The following is a 16,642-nucleotide window of genomic DNA, read 5'->3' as shown; positions in this document are numbered from 1 at the left end:
GTCTCGGGAGGAGCACCCAGCACACGGGGTGACGTCTCGGGAGGAGCACCCAGCACACGGGGTGACGTCTCGGGAGGAGCACCCAGCACACGGGGTGACGTCTCGGGAGGAGCACCCAGCACACGGGGTGACGTCTCGGGAGGAGCACCCAGCACACAGTGTGGCGTCTCGGGAGGAGCACTCCCAGCTAAAGCATGAGAAACAGCAGCAGGGCTAGGACCCACGCTGCAGCTCTCCATTTTGCAGCTATCATTTTCTTTTCTTTTTTTTAGAGGTTTCTGCCACAGAGTATGTGCACTTGCTAGAGAGAGAGAGAGCCAGAGACAGTGAGAAGGAAAGTGAGAAATAACCCCCCGGGGGATGGCCACACCGCAATCCCTGCTCCTCCTGGGAAATGCAAGCACCGCACAGCACCGGGTGTGATTTTCAAGCCACCAGGTCCAGGACTCGAACCACGATCAGTCATGTGGGAGTCCAGCGACATAACCACTATGCCACCTGCTAGGCCCACAACTATCATTTTCATTTCATATATAAGCAATTTGTTTAATCTGGTCAGGACACTTTTCATGTGTTAAACCAACAACAAAAATCAAAGCAATCACTTCCTTCCAAACTCGCTTTCTGCCAAAAAAGAAAACTTTTGGTGCTACGTGAAATACTCAAATTGGGAAGAAAATAAGTTGTCTTTTCAAAACATTTTCAAGATAAAATATAGAATTCTAGATTTATATAAAAAAAATAAAAGCACAGAAAGAACACTGCGTGAAAGGTATGCACACCTAGCACGAGTGAATCTGACACACAAGGCTGAACAGGAGAGTGAAGGAGAGTAAATGTGAAGACCCTGTGGGATCATACAGGGATTTCCCATTGTACAGTGAAATCGCAACAGTGACTTTCTTGTACGAAGACAAAAATTATCAGAAGGAAATGTACGGTTTCCGGGATGCCAGTGGTACTCTAATTCCTAAGGTGGTCATTTGATGTGTTCATTACCACGCTGTGGACGCGCGTGTGCGTGTGTGTGCGTGTGCGTGTGTGTGCGTGAAGCTGGACTTTCATAGGTGTTCTTTAGTTTTCAGAGCAGGTAACGCCATATGGTAGCATGGCAGTGAAGGCCGCTGGACCCCACAGAGCTGACTGCACTGCTGGAGCCCCAGAACCCGCAGCTTAGGAAACACGCCAGGTACGTGTGCATGTGGGCCCAAAACCCCAAGAGGAAAACGAAGGCGAAGGGGCTGTGGCGTGATGCAAAGCTTCTAGGGGATGCTTTCGTCTTTTCCGTCTCTCTCTCCTCCTCCCTGAGAGAGCACATACGCTCTATGGCAAAAACTGAAACTAAACTAATCTAAAAATAATAAAAAGTAAAAAACAAAAACTCTAGTCAATTGCTTTTCTACTATTCCATGAGACAATGAAAATATAACCAGCTATTCAATTACAACAGTATAATAAATATTACTGGGTTGTCTGAAAACATAGAAAAGTATGTCACAACTTTCCTCACGACCCAAAAAATGATCCTAGAGCACCAAGTCTTTTTAAATAATACAGAATACTTCAATCAGACAGTATATTAACCTCAGCCTGGAATTTTATGCCTGAAAGCAAAGGTTAAGCAAGTGTTACATAACTCACTCACTCACCACGGGTCCCCTAGTATCATATCACAGAAATTTAGAACACACCAAACAGCGTGCCAGGCACTGTTACTGGATCATCAAAATAGTCAGGATGTGTTTTTCTTTTTTGTTTGTTTGTTGTTTTTAAAGAATTATTTTATTTAACTTTATTTATTTGTTTATTTTAATTTGACCAGAGAGGGACAGAGCGAGAAAGAGAGAGAGAGAAAGAGGGAAAGTGAGAAAACAAGCCCACCAGGCCTGGGGCACAAACTGCGGTCAGTCACATGGGAGTCCAGCACTCTAACCACCATGCCACCTGCTGGCCTCAGTCATAATGTATTTTTCTATGCAAAACTGTGTCATGACTTTTCCAATGACCCAATATTAGGTTCCGTAGCATTACAATCACAGTGTTGGTTTGTTCTCTGAGTGTGTGTGTGTGTGTGTGCTTGTGGGGGAGAGAGAGGCAGAGAGAAAGCACCTGTGCACCCCTGCCCAGGGGGATGACCACGCTGCATCCCATCCCCTCCGTCCCCCCCTATGGATTTTGGGCATGCACATAAGTACACTTGCATGTTTTTCAAGCCACCAGGTCTGGGACTCAAATTGCACAGGAGGCCATGTGGCATCCAGCTGCCTTAACCACCATGCCACTGGCTGACCCCCAGAGTTTGAATTTAACAGTATTACTGTTATTTGTACAAAGAAAAGGATATAAAATATGGCCACATGTATATCAGTTTTCCGGAACTAACCATGAAAATCACATCCATAGTGGCGCCTTAGTAAAGAACTGGTGGCCCAAGCGTTTTCTGACCAGGGTTTCCCACCCTGGCACGACGTGCCCTCCGGTGGGGTGCATCTCTGCTGTGGGCTGCTCTGCACGGCACGGTGTCGACTGGCACACCGGACCTCCACCCAAGGGATGGTGGTGACGCCTCCGTGGTGACAACAGACAGTGCCGAAGACTCTCGACTGGGTCCTACTTGAGAATACTAATCTCAATGAAGTCTCTTGAGGAAAATTTTCTAGAGAATTTTATTCAGGGGGAAAAGAAGATCTCTCCTAATGAAACGGTGCTTTCTTTTATAAGACAATTATAAACTCTCTCTTGTGTTTTCCTCGATTACGTCATTACCAGGTATACCCCTACTCTATAGTCCAATTTTACTAATATTTGCTGTCATAGACGCTTTTAAATACATCACCGCAACATCCACACATCCTTCTGAGAAAGGAGTTCTGCAAAAACTTTCAACACGTCTTCATTTTACAGGTGAATACACAAACGGACCTTTGCTACTATTGTTTTCGACCTTGTTACGGTTTCGAGTTTCATGTAATTTTCTCTTGTCTGTGATCTACGAAAAATCTTCAGTAACTTGGCTCTAATCTGGATATGAGGTTTCTTTTTTTTTTTTTTTTTTGGAGAGATTTTCACTGTAGGGCGCGTGCGCTCGCCAGACAGACAGAGAGAGACATAGAGACAGAAAGCGAGAAATCACCCCCCAGGGGGGATGGTCACACCGCAATCCCTTCTCCTCCATTCTCCTCTCGGGATCTTGGGCACGCACACACACGCGCCCGGCGTGAGTTTTAAGCCACCGGGTCCGGGACGTGAACCGCGGTCGACTACGTGGGAGTCCAGCAACATAGCCATTACGCTAACTGCTGGTTCCCGATATGAGGTTTCTTTAGAAAACATTTTATAGCTGACATTCCCGATTTCTTTTTGAACATAATAAAGGTACATGGGTAAGAACAGCTCCATTCAGCTGCTGGCTAGAGATGACTGAATAAGCTATAAGTGACAGTGTTCTTTATTTTTTCTAAACTATTTATAATTTTATTTATTTATTTAAATTTGGCCAGAGAGAGACAGAGAAACAGAGAAGGGGGGGAGGGAAGGAGGGAGGGAATGTGAGAAAGCTGCCAGGTCCAGGACTCAAACCGTAGTCAGCCATGTGGGAGTCCAGCGCCTTAACCATCATGCCACCTACTGGTCCCAATAATGTTCTTTAAATTACGAGTATAATTTAACAAATTTAAAAGTCCTAAAGGACAGTTCAAAAGTTATTGGGAAAAAATAATAAATCTAGGAAGAAAAATTTTGAAATCAAATTAATGACGGCAAAGAAGCCCTGCCAACTTTGTAAGTGTATTGCAAAGCAACATGCAGACAAAGATTAAAACTCCAATTTGAAAAACAAAACAAAACAAACAAACAAATACAGAACTGAATGGCAATCTCTATAATGCTTAGCATATAATTAGCAAAAGAGGAACAAAAAATTGTTTAATTTCTATTTAATAAGTGCGACAAGGGGAACAGGGAATAGAGTGAAAAAAGAATACATTCACGTCTTATAAGGTACATCGAAATGAGTCCCACGTGGACCAGAGAGATGAATGCTTCCAATGAACACACACGTACATATACACATAGTTATCGATGACAAGAAACTAGTACTTTTAACCCTATTCTAAAAAGGAGATAAATTTTAAAATAGTCTTTTTTTCTTTTCTTTTTTTAATCACTCCCCAGGGGCGATGGCCATGCCGCAATCCCTTTTCCTCCATTCTCCTCTCGGGATTCTGGGCACGCATGCACACGTACTTGGCGTGTGTTCAAGTCACTGGGTCCGAGACTCGAACCACAGTCGACCACATGGGAGTCCAGCAACATAGCCATTACGCCAACTGTTGCTCCCAATTTAAAAATAATCTTAAAAGGACAGAGCAGGAAATCAGAAGATTATTTCTAAAATGTTTTCTAACAAAAATGTAGTAAATCAGTTTCAAAAGGAAAATGACTGAAAGGGGAAAAGTACGACAATCACCATTACTCAACCTATCAATTTAAAACAGGTACTACTCTGCACGGGGCCAGCAGACAGCACTGTAGTTACGTCGCTGGGCTCCCACATGGCCAACTCTGGCTCAAGGCCCTGACCTGGTGGCTTGAAAATCACGCCAGGCACGTTTACGTGCGTGCCCCAAATCCTGGGAGAAAGTGGAGGAGAAAGGACTGCAGCGTGGCCATCTACCCAGGGTGGGGGATGATTTCTCACTTTCCTTCTCACTGTCTCTGTCTCTCTCTGGCAAGTGCACACATCCTAAGGCAAAAATCTCTAATAAATAAATAAATAAACAAACAGGTGCTACACAAAGTTTCTTACTGTAAGTAGTACACGTAAAAAATTATGATGTTGAGAGCAGGTTTCCTGCTCGGTTTGAGTCCAGGACCAAAGACTGGGCATGAGAAACACACGGGGCATGTGTACATGCATGTCCAAAATCCTGAAAGGAGGGAGAGCTGGAGGAGAAGGGGCTGCAGGCGACCATCCTGTGGGGAGTGCTTTCTGTTCTCCCTCCAGCAAGTACACACACCAGCACACACAGAGTATGAGCAGAGAGTTCAGATGATAGACCACCATCTGGGACAACGCAGCTCCATTCAAGAAACGAAACACAGAGCAATCTGCAGACACTATTGTGTTGGTGTAAAATTAACAAAAGGGAAGCAGAATGCCTACAAATCGTTGGGATATGAGAAATTTGCTCAATTTTTGTAGACAGTAATTGGAGAAATGCCTACTTCACATATTTTGGCCCAATAATTTTACTCTGAAGAATACCCAAAGCAAATGACACAACTGGGTAAAACTTATCCAAACAATTCTGTTCAGTGAAAACTGGAAGTAAAAAGTGTCCGGCAAAAGAGGTATTTGTATATAGCTATTAGATTTTGGATTCAATTGAAAACAGTAAGTACGAGTGTCATTAAGAAACACACAATTTCATGGAGATGCCTAACGCAATAGACGTTTCTAAAAACCATGTTATCTCTGTGTATATATTATTAGTATAAATGAGCAAAACTGAAGTTGAGAAGAAAACTAGGAAAGATGTAAGCAAATAAAGATTATAGATTAATTTTTCTAGTATATTGTCTAAAAACTTCAATTTTTAAATAAAAAAAGCAAAGGCATAAGTTTGGAGGTAAAAAAAAAAACTGAAGAAATCAACCCCAAGGAAAGCAGAAGTATAAAATTAAATGTTATTTAGAAAATATGAAAAATGTTTCTCAAGGGAAAAAAGGAAAACACAAATCAGGACAGTGGCTAAGAAAGCCCGAGTCAGGACTCCAGTCTAGGGCTCTGTAAGGAAGGCACGAACAGGCCGGCCTAGAACTGACACGTGCAAGTCCGTGTACTTTGTCTTATGCTCATTCTGGAAACACGAAAACAGGCCCAAGACTTAAGTAGTGTCTTCGTGGTTCAGCATTTTATAAAGGAACTGTTCAAGCACACACAACAGTGTAGAAAAGACAGTAAAACACACTCCTTTCTCACTATTACTCAGTTCAATAAGCATTTCAAAAACGATGAACGTTTTCCACTGCTCTGCCATTAGAATTTAGAAATAGAAATCCGAGGCCTCATGTTTGTCTGTAAATACTTCACTGTGTACTTTGATAACCTAGAACAATGCCATAATGCCTTTAAAAAAACCTTGTTACTAACATTTGATATCCTGTTAAGTATGTGTATCTTTCCTACTGAAGCATAAATGCTTTGTTTTTTAAGTTAGTTTTTGTAAGTCAGGATCCAAATACGTTTTAAACATTGCGTTTGCTTTATATAGTATGTTCTCTTAATTTAAAAAGATAATGCATAATATTCATCTTTCATTTTTCTTTTTCTTTTTTTCTTGGCATTTATTTATCAGAAAGACCAAGACTTTCACCTACAGAATTTCTAATCATCTAATTTTGCTGATAGCATCTCCATGGGTAATTAAAATCTACCTCCTGCTTTTTCTTTCTTTAGGCTGGCTTGATCAGATTTAGGATGGACTCTTTTGACATGGACCATGTACCCCAATGTATCATAGGAGGCTCAAGATATGTGGTTTGCTCTCTTTTCAAAGGACTGACAGATTTATCAGCGGGCATCAACTTGCCTCGTCTATTGCAATGTCCCTCTTCACATTTCAGCTCACGGCCTCAGTAGGCATTGCTGACTACTGCCAAGATCCGATGTTTACATGGTGGCTGCAAGATTTTCTGAATTCTGTTATTCTTTCTGCACATAACAGCTGAATTCTTCAGCATATGAGGTACCATGATCAATTTTTATCTCCCTACAATACGGTTTACCTGTGAGAGCCGGGGTAGCGGATCCTTTCCCTTTCTTCACCTGTTTTTCAGAGTAATGCTCTGGTGCCCTAGCAATCTCCACATTATTTTTATAGTCTTATCATGCAACTTTTATTTTAAAAGGCTTGATTTCTTTTAATCCACTGCACCCACTAGTTCCTTTTATGCTCAAATTGTCCATCCATCCTTCATTCTCACTCCTCAACTTCCTCGTGTGGTCAGAGTGGCCTTTGATCGCTTCTTTTTTTTTTAAGAATTTTTTTATTGGGGCCAGCAGGTGGCGTGGTTGTAAAAGGCGCTGGATTCCCACATGGCCGACTGTTTGAGTCCTGGACCTGGCAGGACCCAGACCTGCTTTCTTGCTTTCTCTTTCTCTCTCTTTCTTCTCTGTTTGGTCAAATTAAAAAATAATAACAAATGGATTAAATAAATAAATCTTTTTTTAAAAAAAGAAAATTTTTTATTGAACTTTATTTATTTTATTTATCTATATATTTATTTATTCATTTTAATTTGACCAGAGAGAGAGAGAGAAAGTGAGAAAGCAAGCTGCCAGGTCCAGGACTCAAACCACGGTCGGCCATGTGGGAGTCCAGCGCCCTTAACCACCACACCTCCTGCAGGCCCACTGTGATAGCTTCTTAACTATTGATATCACATGACGCTGCAATTGGCTCTTTTCAGAGTGTGGCCCCTGGACCAGCTGTGTCATCACCCAGGACCTGACTGGAAAGGCGAATCCTAGGGGACTTCCCTGAAGTTCCTGGCTAGAAACCCTGGGGAGAGGGCCTGCCAGTTACACTCGTAGCCCCTCCAGGTGATTCTAATGCACACTGGAGCTGGAGACCCAGTGCTCTCAATTCACTCCATACAATTCCGGCCACCCTCCGACTCGGCCGTCCCTCCCAGAGTCCCTAGCTTCTCTCAGAGGTGAGTCACACTTATAGGTCACAATCTGGGTACTTGGAGTACTCATTTCTTCTGATTTCTCATTTGCAATAACATAATTAAGAAAAATCAAGGTACTTCAAAAGGTTCATGGAAAAATGGGATTAAAGTATGAGTCTATTTTGGTGCAAAAATATTTTTAAATCCATGCATTATTTTCTCATAATATGCATTTCCATGAACTTTTTGAAGACACCCCCCTCCCCCCCCCCACACACACACAATATACTTAAGGAAAAGGGTAAAGAGCAGACTTCGATTCTAAGTATCCTAACTGGCGGTCCTGCGCTCTTCTTTACTATGCTTGGGTGAATTACAGCCATATATAACTCATATGTGGCTAGCAGCTATCATTTTTCATAACCAGGATGTCTATTGCTAGAAAGAAACAGTCACCCACTCTTAGTTTTGTTTTGTTTTTAAAGAGGTTTTTGCTATAGGGCACGTGTGCTCACCAGAAAGACAGAGAGACAGAAAGCGAGAAATCACCCCCCAGGGGATGGCCACGCCGTAATCCCTTCTCCTCCATTCTCCTCTCGAGATTTTGGGCACGCACATGGACACTGGGTCTGGGACTTGAACCGCGGTTGACTACATGGGAGTCCAGCAACATAGCCATTATGCTACCTGCTGGTCCCTAGTTTTCTTGACATGTAAAAGAGAAGCAAGTACTTACCATCCATCGTACTCATCTCTCAGTTTATGTGAACAGGAATAAGAGGTTACATACGGAAACACTTTTGATGTTATCATAATTACTGACAAGGCTAGAGGATGCCTTGGGTTTGTGAAGACAGACTGGTAACAACACACATTAAAGGGGGGTGGGAGAGGGAGCAAGAGACAGACCAGTGAAGAGGCTAACATGAAGTCAGGCTTGCCTTACAAAATAAATATTTTCTACAATTAAAAAAGCAATGTGGCTCAATAAGGGAGGTTCAACTGAAACCCTAGAATAAGACTAATCATCAACCATTTCATAAAATATACAGATGCCAGTTCGAACTTGTGAGCAATGAAATAATTTGCAGGAAACATCGCAGTGAGGCCCCCCTGTGCACCCAGGACCCTGCCAGCACGGAGAGACCGAGGCACGGTGGGGGCAACGCGGCCAGGTCCCATCACAGTGCACCGGGACCCTGCCAGCACGGAGAGACCGAGGCGCGGAGGGGGCAACGCGGCCAGGTCCCATCATAGTGCTTTCTCCGTCTCCCTCCTCAGCAAGAGCACAGGTCCTCTAGCAATAAAACAAATAAATAAAAATACTAAAAAAATCCACTGAAAATACCCTAAATTAAACAGTAAAGTTAAAGGTAAAAAGTTAAAGCACAATTTGCAATTACTTTAGAATATCTGTGTATGGGTCGACCCCACAGGGCCACAGTAAACCCCTGTGTATAGGGAACAGGGTCACACGTGGCCAGCCATGGTAGAATTGCTGGCGATGGGAAGCAGAAATAGAGAAAAAAGACTGCAGTGGGACCACACCTCTGAGGGGCCCGCATGGAGTGTGCTTGCTTTCCTTCTCTCTCTCTGTCTCTGTCTCTATCTGGCAAGCACACATGCCTTCTGGCAATAGAGTTGGTAAATAAATTTTTTATTTTTGGTAAATTATGGATAAGTATTTATACACTTTCAAATGGGGATAAACTAAGCAAAAAGCCCACGGAGGAAGAAGCTACCGTGGAAGAGAGATCTGGATTGTATTAACATACAAATGAAAACTCAAGGCATTCAAAATCGCTCAATATAAGGGGCTAGCAGGTGACGTGGAGGTTAAGGCAAAGATCCCACATGGCCAACCCTGCAGTGAGAATGCCAGATCCAGTGACCTAAAACTCCATGGCCAAAATCCCAGAGCAGACTAGAGGAGAAGGGATTGCAACGTGGCTATTTCTCCTGGGATTTCTCACTTTTTCTCTCTCTCTGGTGAGTGCATGCATCATATAGCAAAAAATAAAACAAAAAACAAACAATTCAATATCGCTGGTAAACAGAGAAATATAAACTAAAACAAAACTGAGTTCTTTTCCAACCACCAGATTTCAGGAATTAAAAAAGGAGCAAGAAAATTGTCAATATCAACTATTGCTGGCGAAGGTAAGGGAAAACTGGTTTACTGCTTTTTTCAAAAGTCAGGTGCATCTGAGAAAATGTAGCTGTACTGTAGCTCCACAAGGACTATCATGAGCAAACTTACATTAAAAAGAATGAAGTAAAACCCAGAGTCTCCATGTCTGAAATGAATGGCTTCTACACGAGTCCTCCAAATCTCTCCTGTGAAGAATTCCTACTTGGGGCCAGCAGGTGGCATAGAGATTAAGGGCACTGGATTCCCACACAGCCAACCGTAGTTCAAGTCCCGGACCTGGTAGCTTCCTTTCTCACTTTCTCTCTCCCTCTTTCTCTCTCTGCCAGTCTCTATCTGGTCAAATTAAAATAAATAAAGTTAAATAAAATAATTATTTTTAAAAAATATCGGGTAGCTTCCTGTCTCACTTTCTCTCTCCCTCTTTCCCTCTCTGATTAAACTAAAATAGACATATAGAAAGACAGATGAAGTTAAATAAAAAAAATCATTCTTAAAAAAAATATTGGCATGCTTCAGAGGTGCTCCTGGGGACAAAAGTGTATTAAAAAAAAATTTCCTGGGGCCAGCAGTTGGCGTAATGGCTATGTCACTGGACTCCCATATAGCCAACAGCGATTTGAATCCTGGACCAGGTGGCTTAAACTCACGCTAGGCGTGTGTGTATGCGTGCCCAAGATCCCAAGAGGAGAATGGAGAAGGGATTGTGGTGTGGTCATCCCCCCGGGGGGTGATTTCTCGCTTTCTGTCTCGAGCATGTGCACCTTATAGCAAAAACCTCCCCGCCCCTACTAAAAAAAAGTATTCCTACTTATGCATTTCCGGCACACACATGACATCACCCAGCTGGGGCTGTAGTAAGAGAAAAACATTCTGCCCTAGCTGAAGAGAAATGTCAGAGGGCTCCGGCCAGTTCACGGCGTTCTTCCCTGAAACCTGACCCTTCCTTCTGAAACATGACGGTTAACACAGGGAGACCGGCTACCAGGACATTCCAGTCCAAGTCATGGCTGAGCCACTCAGAAAGCTGTGTACTCAGGGAGGTAATTCCGTGTCTGTCTACTTCCTCAGCTGCAAAACGCACACAATACCACCACGTGCGCTGGACTGTTGAAGGGGAGGGAGGCAAGGACCACTGGGGCCTGATTCCACACACTGGGATGCAGTCGGCACTTCCACGACAGCACGAGCTGCTGCTGCCACTGAGTCTGGCTGAATCTGAGGGTAATTAGGCTTACGCAGCAATTATGACTCCACTGGAGTGAAAAAAATACAATCTGCAAGCCCTGTGTGTGGGGAAACATTCTCTGAGTCTAAGCCCAATTTTTAAAAAGAAGAAAGAAAAGGAAGGTGGAAGAAGGAAATGGAAAGAAAGGAGGAATCAAACGGAAAACAGGAGGAGAGACGCACACCCCGGTCAGCAATGCCTCTGCGCGTGGGACTGCGAACAGCGGGGGCCGCCACCCTGCCGTCTGGCGACCGCTCACTGAACTGACGCTGGACTCACCAGTCGAAGCAGGGCCCCGCTCTCCTACGCCGAGGTGTCCTCACAAAGCTGCGGAATAAAACCCGTCCTTTCTATTTAAAGCCATTCCTTTACTGCTAAACCGCTGGCCTGAGAGGAAGGCAGCAAGCAGGGTTAGAGAGAGAAAAGAGGAGGACGAACGCAAAGGGAAAGAACATGCAGTCACGGGCCCAACCTCCGGGCCTCCCGGAACCCCCGCGCTCTGACCTGCAGCTGCTGGGAGCTGTCGTTGAGGTTGTCCTCCCTCCGCCGAGCCTCCTCCAGCATCTGTGCGCTCTTCTTTTTTTCCACTTGTTCCTTGTGCTTCAGGTTGGCTACCTTCTTATTCTGGTCCTTCACTTGCCTAAGGATCGGGGGGAGAAATAGCAAGCTTTTTACATGGATGCAAAGAAAAGAATGTTTATTTACAGACCTGTCCCAAGGAACCTACAAAAAAAAACCCTGCCATCCGATTTTTTCAAGCATTTCAAATTCTGCCTTATCAGTGATGACAACTGCACACAATGACCCTCTAGGGATGGCGTATTTCAGCCCGAGCTTTGTGGGGCATGATGAGGTCATGGCACAAGAGAAAGGCATGCGGTAGGCTGACTGGACAGAAAAGAGACCATCGGAGATTCACGTTAAAACACAAAAGCAGTCTCCTGGATCGGTGCACTGAAACATCAGAACGGCTGATTGAGTAGGCTTTGTAATAGAACTCTATGTTTACCAACGGGCTGGCAGGTGGCACGGTGGTTGAAGGCACTGTACTCTAACATGGCTGACTGCGGTTTGAGTCCCGGACCTGGCAGCTTGCTTTCTCACTTTCCCTCTCTCTCACTCTGTCCCTCTCTGGTCAAATTAAACTAACAAGTAACTAAATAAATAAAGTTAAATAAAATAATTCTTTTAAAAATAAGGACTCTAATTTTATCATTACTAAATATTTCAAACACTGCAAAGACTGTATATAATATATACGTGTTGAAAAATAATGATATGAAGACCACAGGCCAGCCTGCAGCACGGTGGTCAACGTGGCTGGACGCGCCAAGGCTGACTGAGCACTTTAAGACCCGGACCTAGAGCTTTGAGACCTGAACCTGGCGGCTCGAGATACATGCCAGGTGCCTGTGCATGCATGCCTAGAATCCCAGGAAGAGAGAGAAATGGGAAGGAGGGACTGAGGCATGGCCATCCACCTCTCATGGAGGGGTGAGTTTTCATCTACGCCCCCTCCAGTGAACGCACACACCCTCTGGTTTACTTAAAAAAAGAAAAAAGCAGCAGGGGGGCCAGCAAGTGGTGTAGTGGTTAAGGGCACTAGAGTCCTGCAGGGCTGACTGCAGTTCGAGTCCCGGACCTGGCGGCTTGCCTTCTTGCATCCTCTCTCTCTACCTCCCTCTCTGGTCAAGTTAAAACAAATAAGTTAAATAAAATAATTCTTTAATTAAAAAAATTGTATCTGAAGTTCCTTATATAACTTTCTCAATTCTCTTACACTGCCTATTACTCTATCCTTCAAAGCTAAGAGTAACTTAGTTTTCATGTTTAAAACTCTCTTATCATGGCTTTACTATAAGTAGACTCATTTATATTTTGCATATTTTTTAACTTTACAAAATTCACTAAGAAAATATTTTTTTCAGTATGTTTTGAGACTTAGACAAATCAATGACAACACTAATAGGGTTTCTTACGCCCTCCATTTTTAAAAAAAAAAAAAGAATTATTTATTTAATTTATTATTTTTTTAGTTTTGCTGTAGGGCGCGTGTGCTCACGGGGGTGGGGGGAAGAGAGAGAGAGAGTGAAGCTGCCAGGTCGGGACTTAAACCGTGGTCAGCCACGTGGGAGTCCAGCACCTTAACCAACTTGCCACTTGCAGGCCCCATGCCCTCCCTCGATTTTTCATTATGGCATAAAATAATACATGTCAGTTGCTTAACCCCACTTTTTTTTGAGAGATTTTTGCTATAGGCGTGTGCGCTTACCAGAAAGAAAATCAAAGAAACAGAAAGTGAGAAATCACCCTTCAGAGGGGATGGCCACGCTGCAATCCCTTCTCCTCCGTTCTCCTCTCGGGATCTTGAGCATGCACACACATGTGCCCGGTGTGAGTTTAAGCCACCGGGTCCAAGACTCGAATCACAGTCGACTATGTGGGAGTCCAGTGACAAAGCTGGTCCCAGCTTTATCCCATTGTTAATGTGATGAGCAACTGGTCTGTCTCCACTTTCCTCCTACCAAAAACAATGCTGCTAAGCACTCTCTCATACACCTGTGCGGTTTCCCAAGGTACAGGTCTAAGAACGGAATTGCTAGGCCAAGAAGTTACATTAATTTATATTCTTTTTAATAGTGTGAAACAGAGTCCCCTACCTTCTCCACATCCACAGACATCAGTGCTATCAGGTTTCCTAAACTCTGTCAGTCCGGAAGCCCTTCTTGATGGTTTTCAAAAGCATGTCCCTACTGAGGCTCAACCTCTTTGCACAGGCATTTGGCCAGTCCTCTTTCCACATCTGTGAAACAGCTACTTACGCCTTTCGCTCATTTTCTCATCAAGATGTCTTTTTCTTACTGACTCCCGGTATTCTTTGTATTTTATAGATAATAGGGCCACCTAGTGGTATGCTAGTTAAGACAGCTGGATTCCACATGCCGACTATTTGGTTTTGAGTTGCAGAACCAATGTCTTGAAAAACACACTAGGTGGGAGCAGCCAGGTTGCTCTATGGTTAGGGCAGCTAAATCCCACATGGCCGACTATGTGGTTCAAGCCCCAGAAATGGCACTTTGAAAAACATGCTGGGTGCATACATGTGCTGCCCAAATACCCAGAGAACATTGAGGGTGAGCACATGTACCCTACAGCAAATTAAAAACAAAAACAAAAACAAAAACCAAACGTTGAGCCTATGAGTATACGTGCCCCAAATCTTACATCTTCCAGGAGGGAGAAATGCAGGAGAGTGGACTGGAGCGTGCCCAGCCCCCATGAAGGGTGCCTTCGCGATTTTCCTCTGCATCTCTCCAGCGAGCACACAAGCAAATTTAAAATAATAAATAATAATAATACTTTGTTATATTTTATGAGACATTTTCCTCCAATCCGTGAATTATTTTTGATTACTATATTTTTTACTTACACAATTAAAAATTTTTATGTTTCCAAATGTACCTCCTCTTTTTTCATTATTATGTATAATTTTGTGACTTTTCCACAAAATCTTGCCCATTCCAAGTCCATGAATATAGTCTCCTAATAATGTTATAATTTTATCTGTCACACTAAAGTCATTAACCCACCTGAAACTGATGTTTTGTGTGATATGAAATAAAGATATAATTTCATTTTGAGGGTATAAGAATAAAATTTCATCTTCTTTTTTCAAGAGATTTTTGCTATAAGAAGCATGTGTTCACTAGAGAGATAAACATGGACAGAGAGACAGAAAGTGAGAAAACACCCCCCCCACGGAGAATGGCCACACAGCAATCCCTTCCCTCCATTCTCCTCTTGGGATTTTGGGCATGCACCACACGCGCCCGGCCTAAGTTCAAGCCGCCAGGTCTAGGTCTCAAACCGCCGTCAACTGCATGCGAGTCCAGCAATGTAATCGTTACAACATTTACTGGTCCCCAGTTTCAATTTTTTAAGCAATAATAATAAATAATTGTGATGTATACTCAATACGTCCACATCGAAAAGCACATAATATCTGGTTTTCCCACTTTCCTTAAAGTTTATTTATTTAAAGAGAGAGAAAGGGAGGGAGGGATGGGACTAGCATTTAGCGTAATGGCTATGTCGCTGGACTCCCATGTAGCCAACTGCGGTTCAAGTCCCAGACCTGGTGGCTTAAAACTCACACTGGGCGCATGTGCGTGCGTGCCCAAGATCCTGAGAGGAGAATGGAGGAGAAGGAATTGTGGTGTGGCCATCCTCTCTGGGGGGGTGGGGGTGGGGGGTTGGTTGGTGATTTCTCTTTCTCTCTGTCTCTGTCTGTCTGGCGAGCACATGTGCCCTATAGCAACCCCCCCCCCAAAAAAAGGGAGGGAGGAGGATACCCTTGACAGGATCTTACCACACCAGCCAGCATTGTAGGTTCATCAGGATCCAAAGCTGGGCCTGCCATGTGGGTCCGCTACAGTCGTGTACTACTGCCTGGCTTCTGCACTCTTAATGAGACTACAAGTCACCAGCGACTTAAGGTATTGACACAACTTGGTCTCTTCACTGTGTTAAGATCATGTTTCATCAAATGGCTCCATGCACTAACATTCCCTTTACAAATTATTTCAGAATCTCTTTTAAAATGGTATTTTCTAATGATTTCTTTCCTGGTGTATAGGATGCGTATATGTATGTAGATTTTACATCTAGAAAACTGGATGTCTTAGTCCGTTCTTGCATTAATAAAAGGAGTACTGAACCTGTGTGATTTTATAAGACGGATGGTAACTATCAAACTCATGGCTCTGGAGGCAGGGAGTCCAATGTCCGAGGGCAACAGCGTGGCCAACAGAAGCACAGAAAACAGCAGGCACTTGCAGAGAGACAGCCAGCCAGCCCTGGCAAGAACTAATCCCTTCCCACAAGAGTTAGAACTCAGTGGGTCTCGGGAGACATCACTGCTCCATTCATGCGACTGTTCCCCTCACGATGCAATCACCATGAGCCAGTCACTGCCCACCAGGCCTCGCCCTGGGACACCAGGAAGGAATTAAGTTTGCACTTAATAGGTTTATAGTATAGACAAAATAATCGAGTCCCAGCACATGAATTTCAGGGGGATATTTTCAAACTAGGGAACTAGGCAAACATTCCTGCGAATTCTAATAGTTACTCTGTAGATTCTTCAGGGTTTTTTTTTAATGTAGACAATAATATAATACACCACCAAAGGAAACTAATAAAAGCTTCTGTAACCGATACCAAAGAAATGGAATCTACAAATTGATAAAAATTCAAACTGAGTATCTTTTGTTTTGTTTTTAAGAGAGGTTTTTGCTATAAGGTGTGTGCACTCACCAGAGAGACAGAAAGAGACAGAGAGACAGAAAGCGAGAAATTACCCCCCCCAGGCCGGGGGGAGGGATGTCCACACTGCAATCCCTTATCCGCCATTCTCCTCTCAGGATCTTGGGCATGCATGCACACGTGCCCAGCATGTTTAAACTACTGGGTCCAGGACTCGAACCGTGGTTGACTACATGGGAGTCCAGTGACTTAGCCATTACATCATCTGCTGGTCCCCAAACTAAGTATCTTAAAGAAACTCAATGAGATGCAAGAGAACACAG

At 43.6% G+C, this 16,642-nt stretch overlaps 1 protein-coding gene across 3 annotated transcripts in view; it reads right to left on the bottom strand.

Moving 5' to 3' along the window:
* Positions 1 to 16,642, bottom strand: part of ERC1 (ELKS/RAB6-interacting/CAST family member 1) — a 501,445-nt gene that overhangs the window by 284,036 nt on the left and 200,767 nt on the right. For all 3 annotated transcript variants that reach the window (XM_027766230.1, XM_027766231.1, XM_027766232.1), the window contains one exon: positions 11,559 to 11,694. In XM_027766230.1, coding sequence (XP_027622031.1) covers positions 11,559 to 11,694 — 136 coding nt within the window. The remainder of the gene's footprint in view (positions 1 to 11,558; positions 11,695 to 16,642) is intronic.

The sequence above is a fragment of the Tupaia chinensis genome, unplaced genomic scaffold, assembly GCF_000334495.1.
Source record: "Tupaia chinensis unplaced genomic scaffold, TupChi_1.0 Scaffold141530_1, whole genome shotgun sequence".
Classification (NCBI taxonomy): domain Eukaryota; kingdom Metazoa; phylum Chordata; class Mammalia; order Scandentia; family Tupaiidae; genus Tupaia; species Tupaia belangeri.
This window is presented reverse-complemented; position numbering and strand designations above follow the sequence as displayed.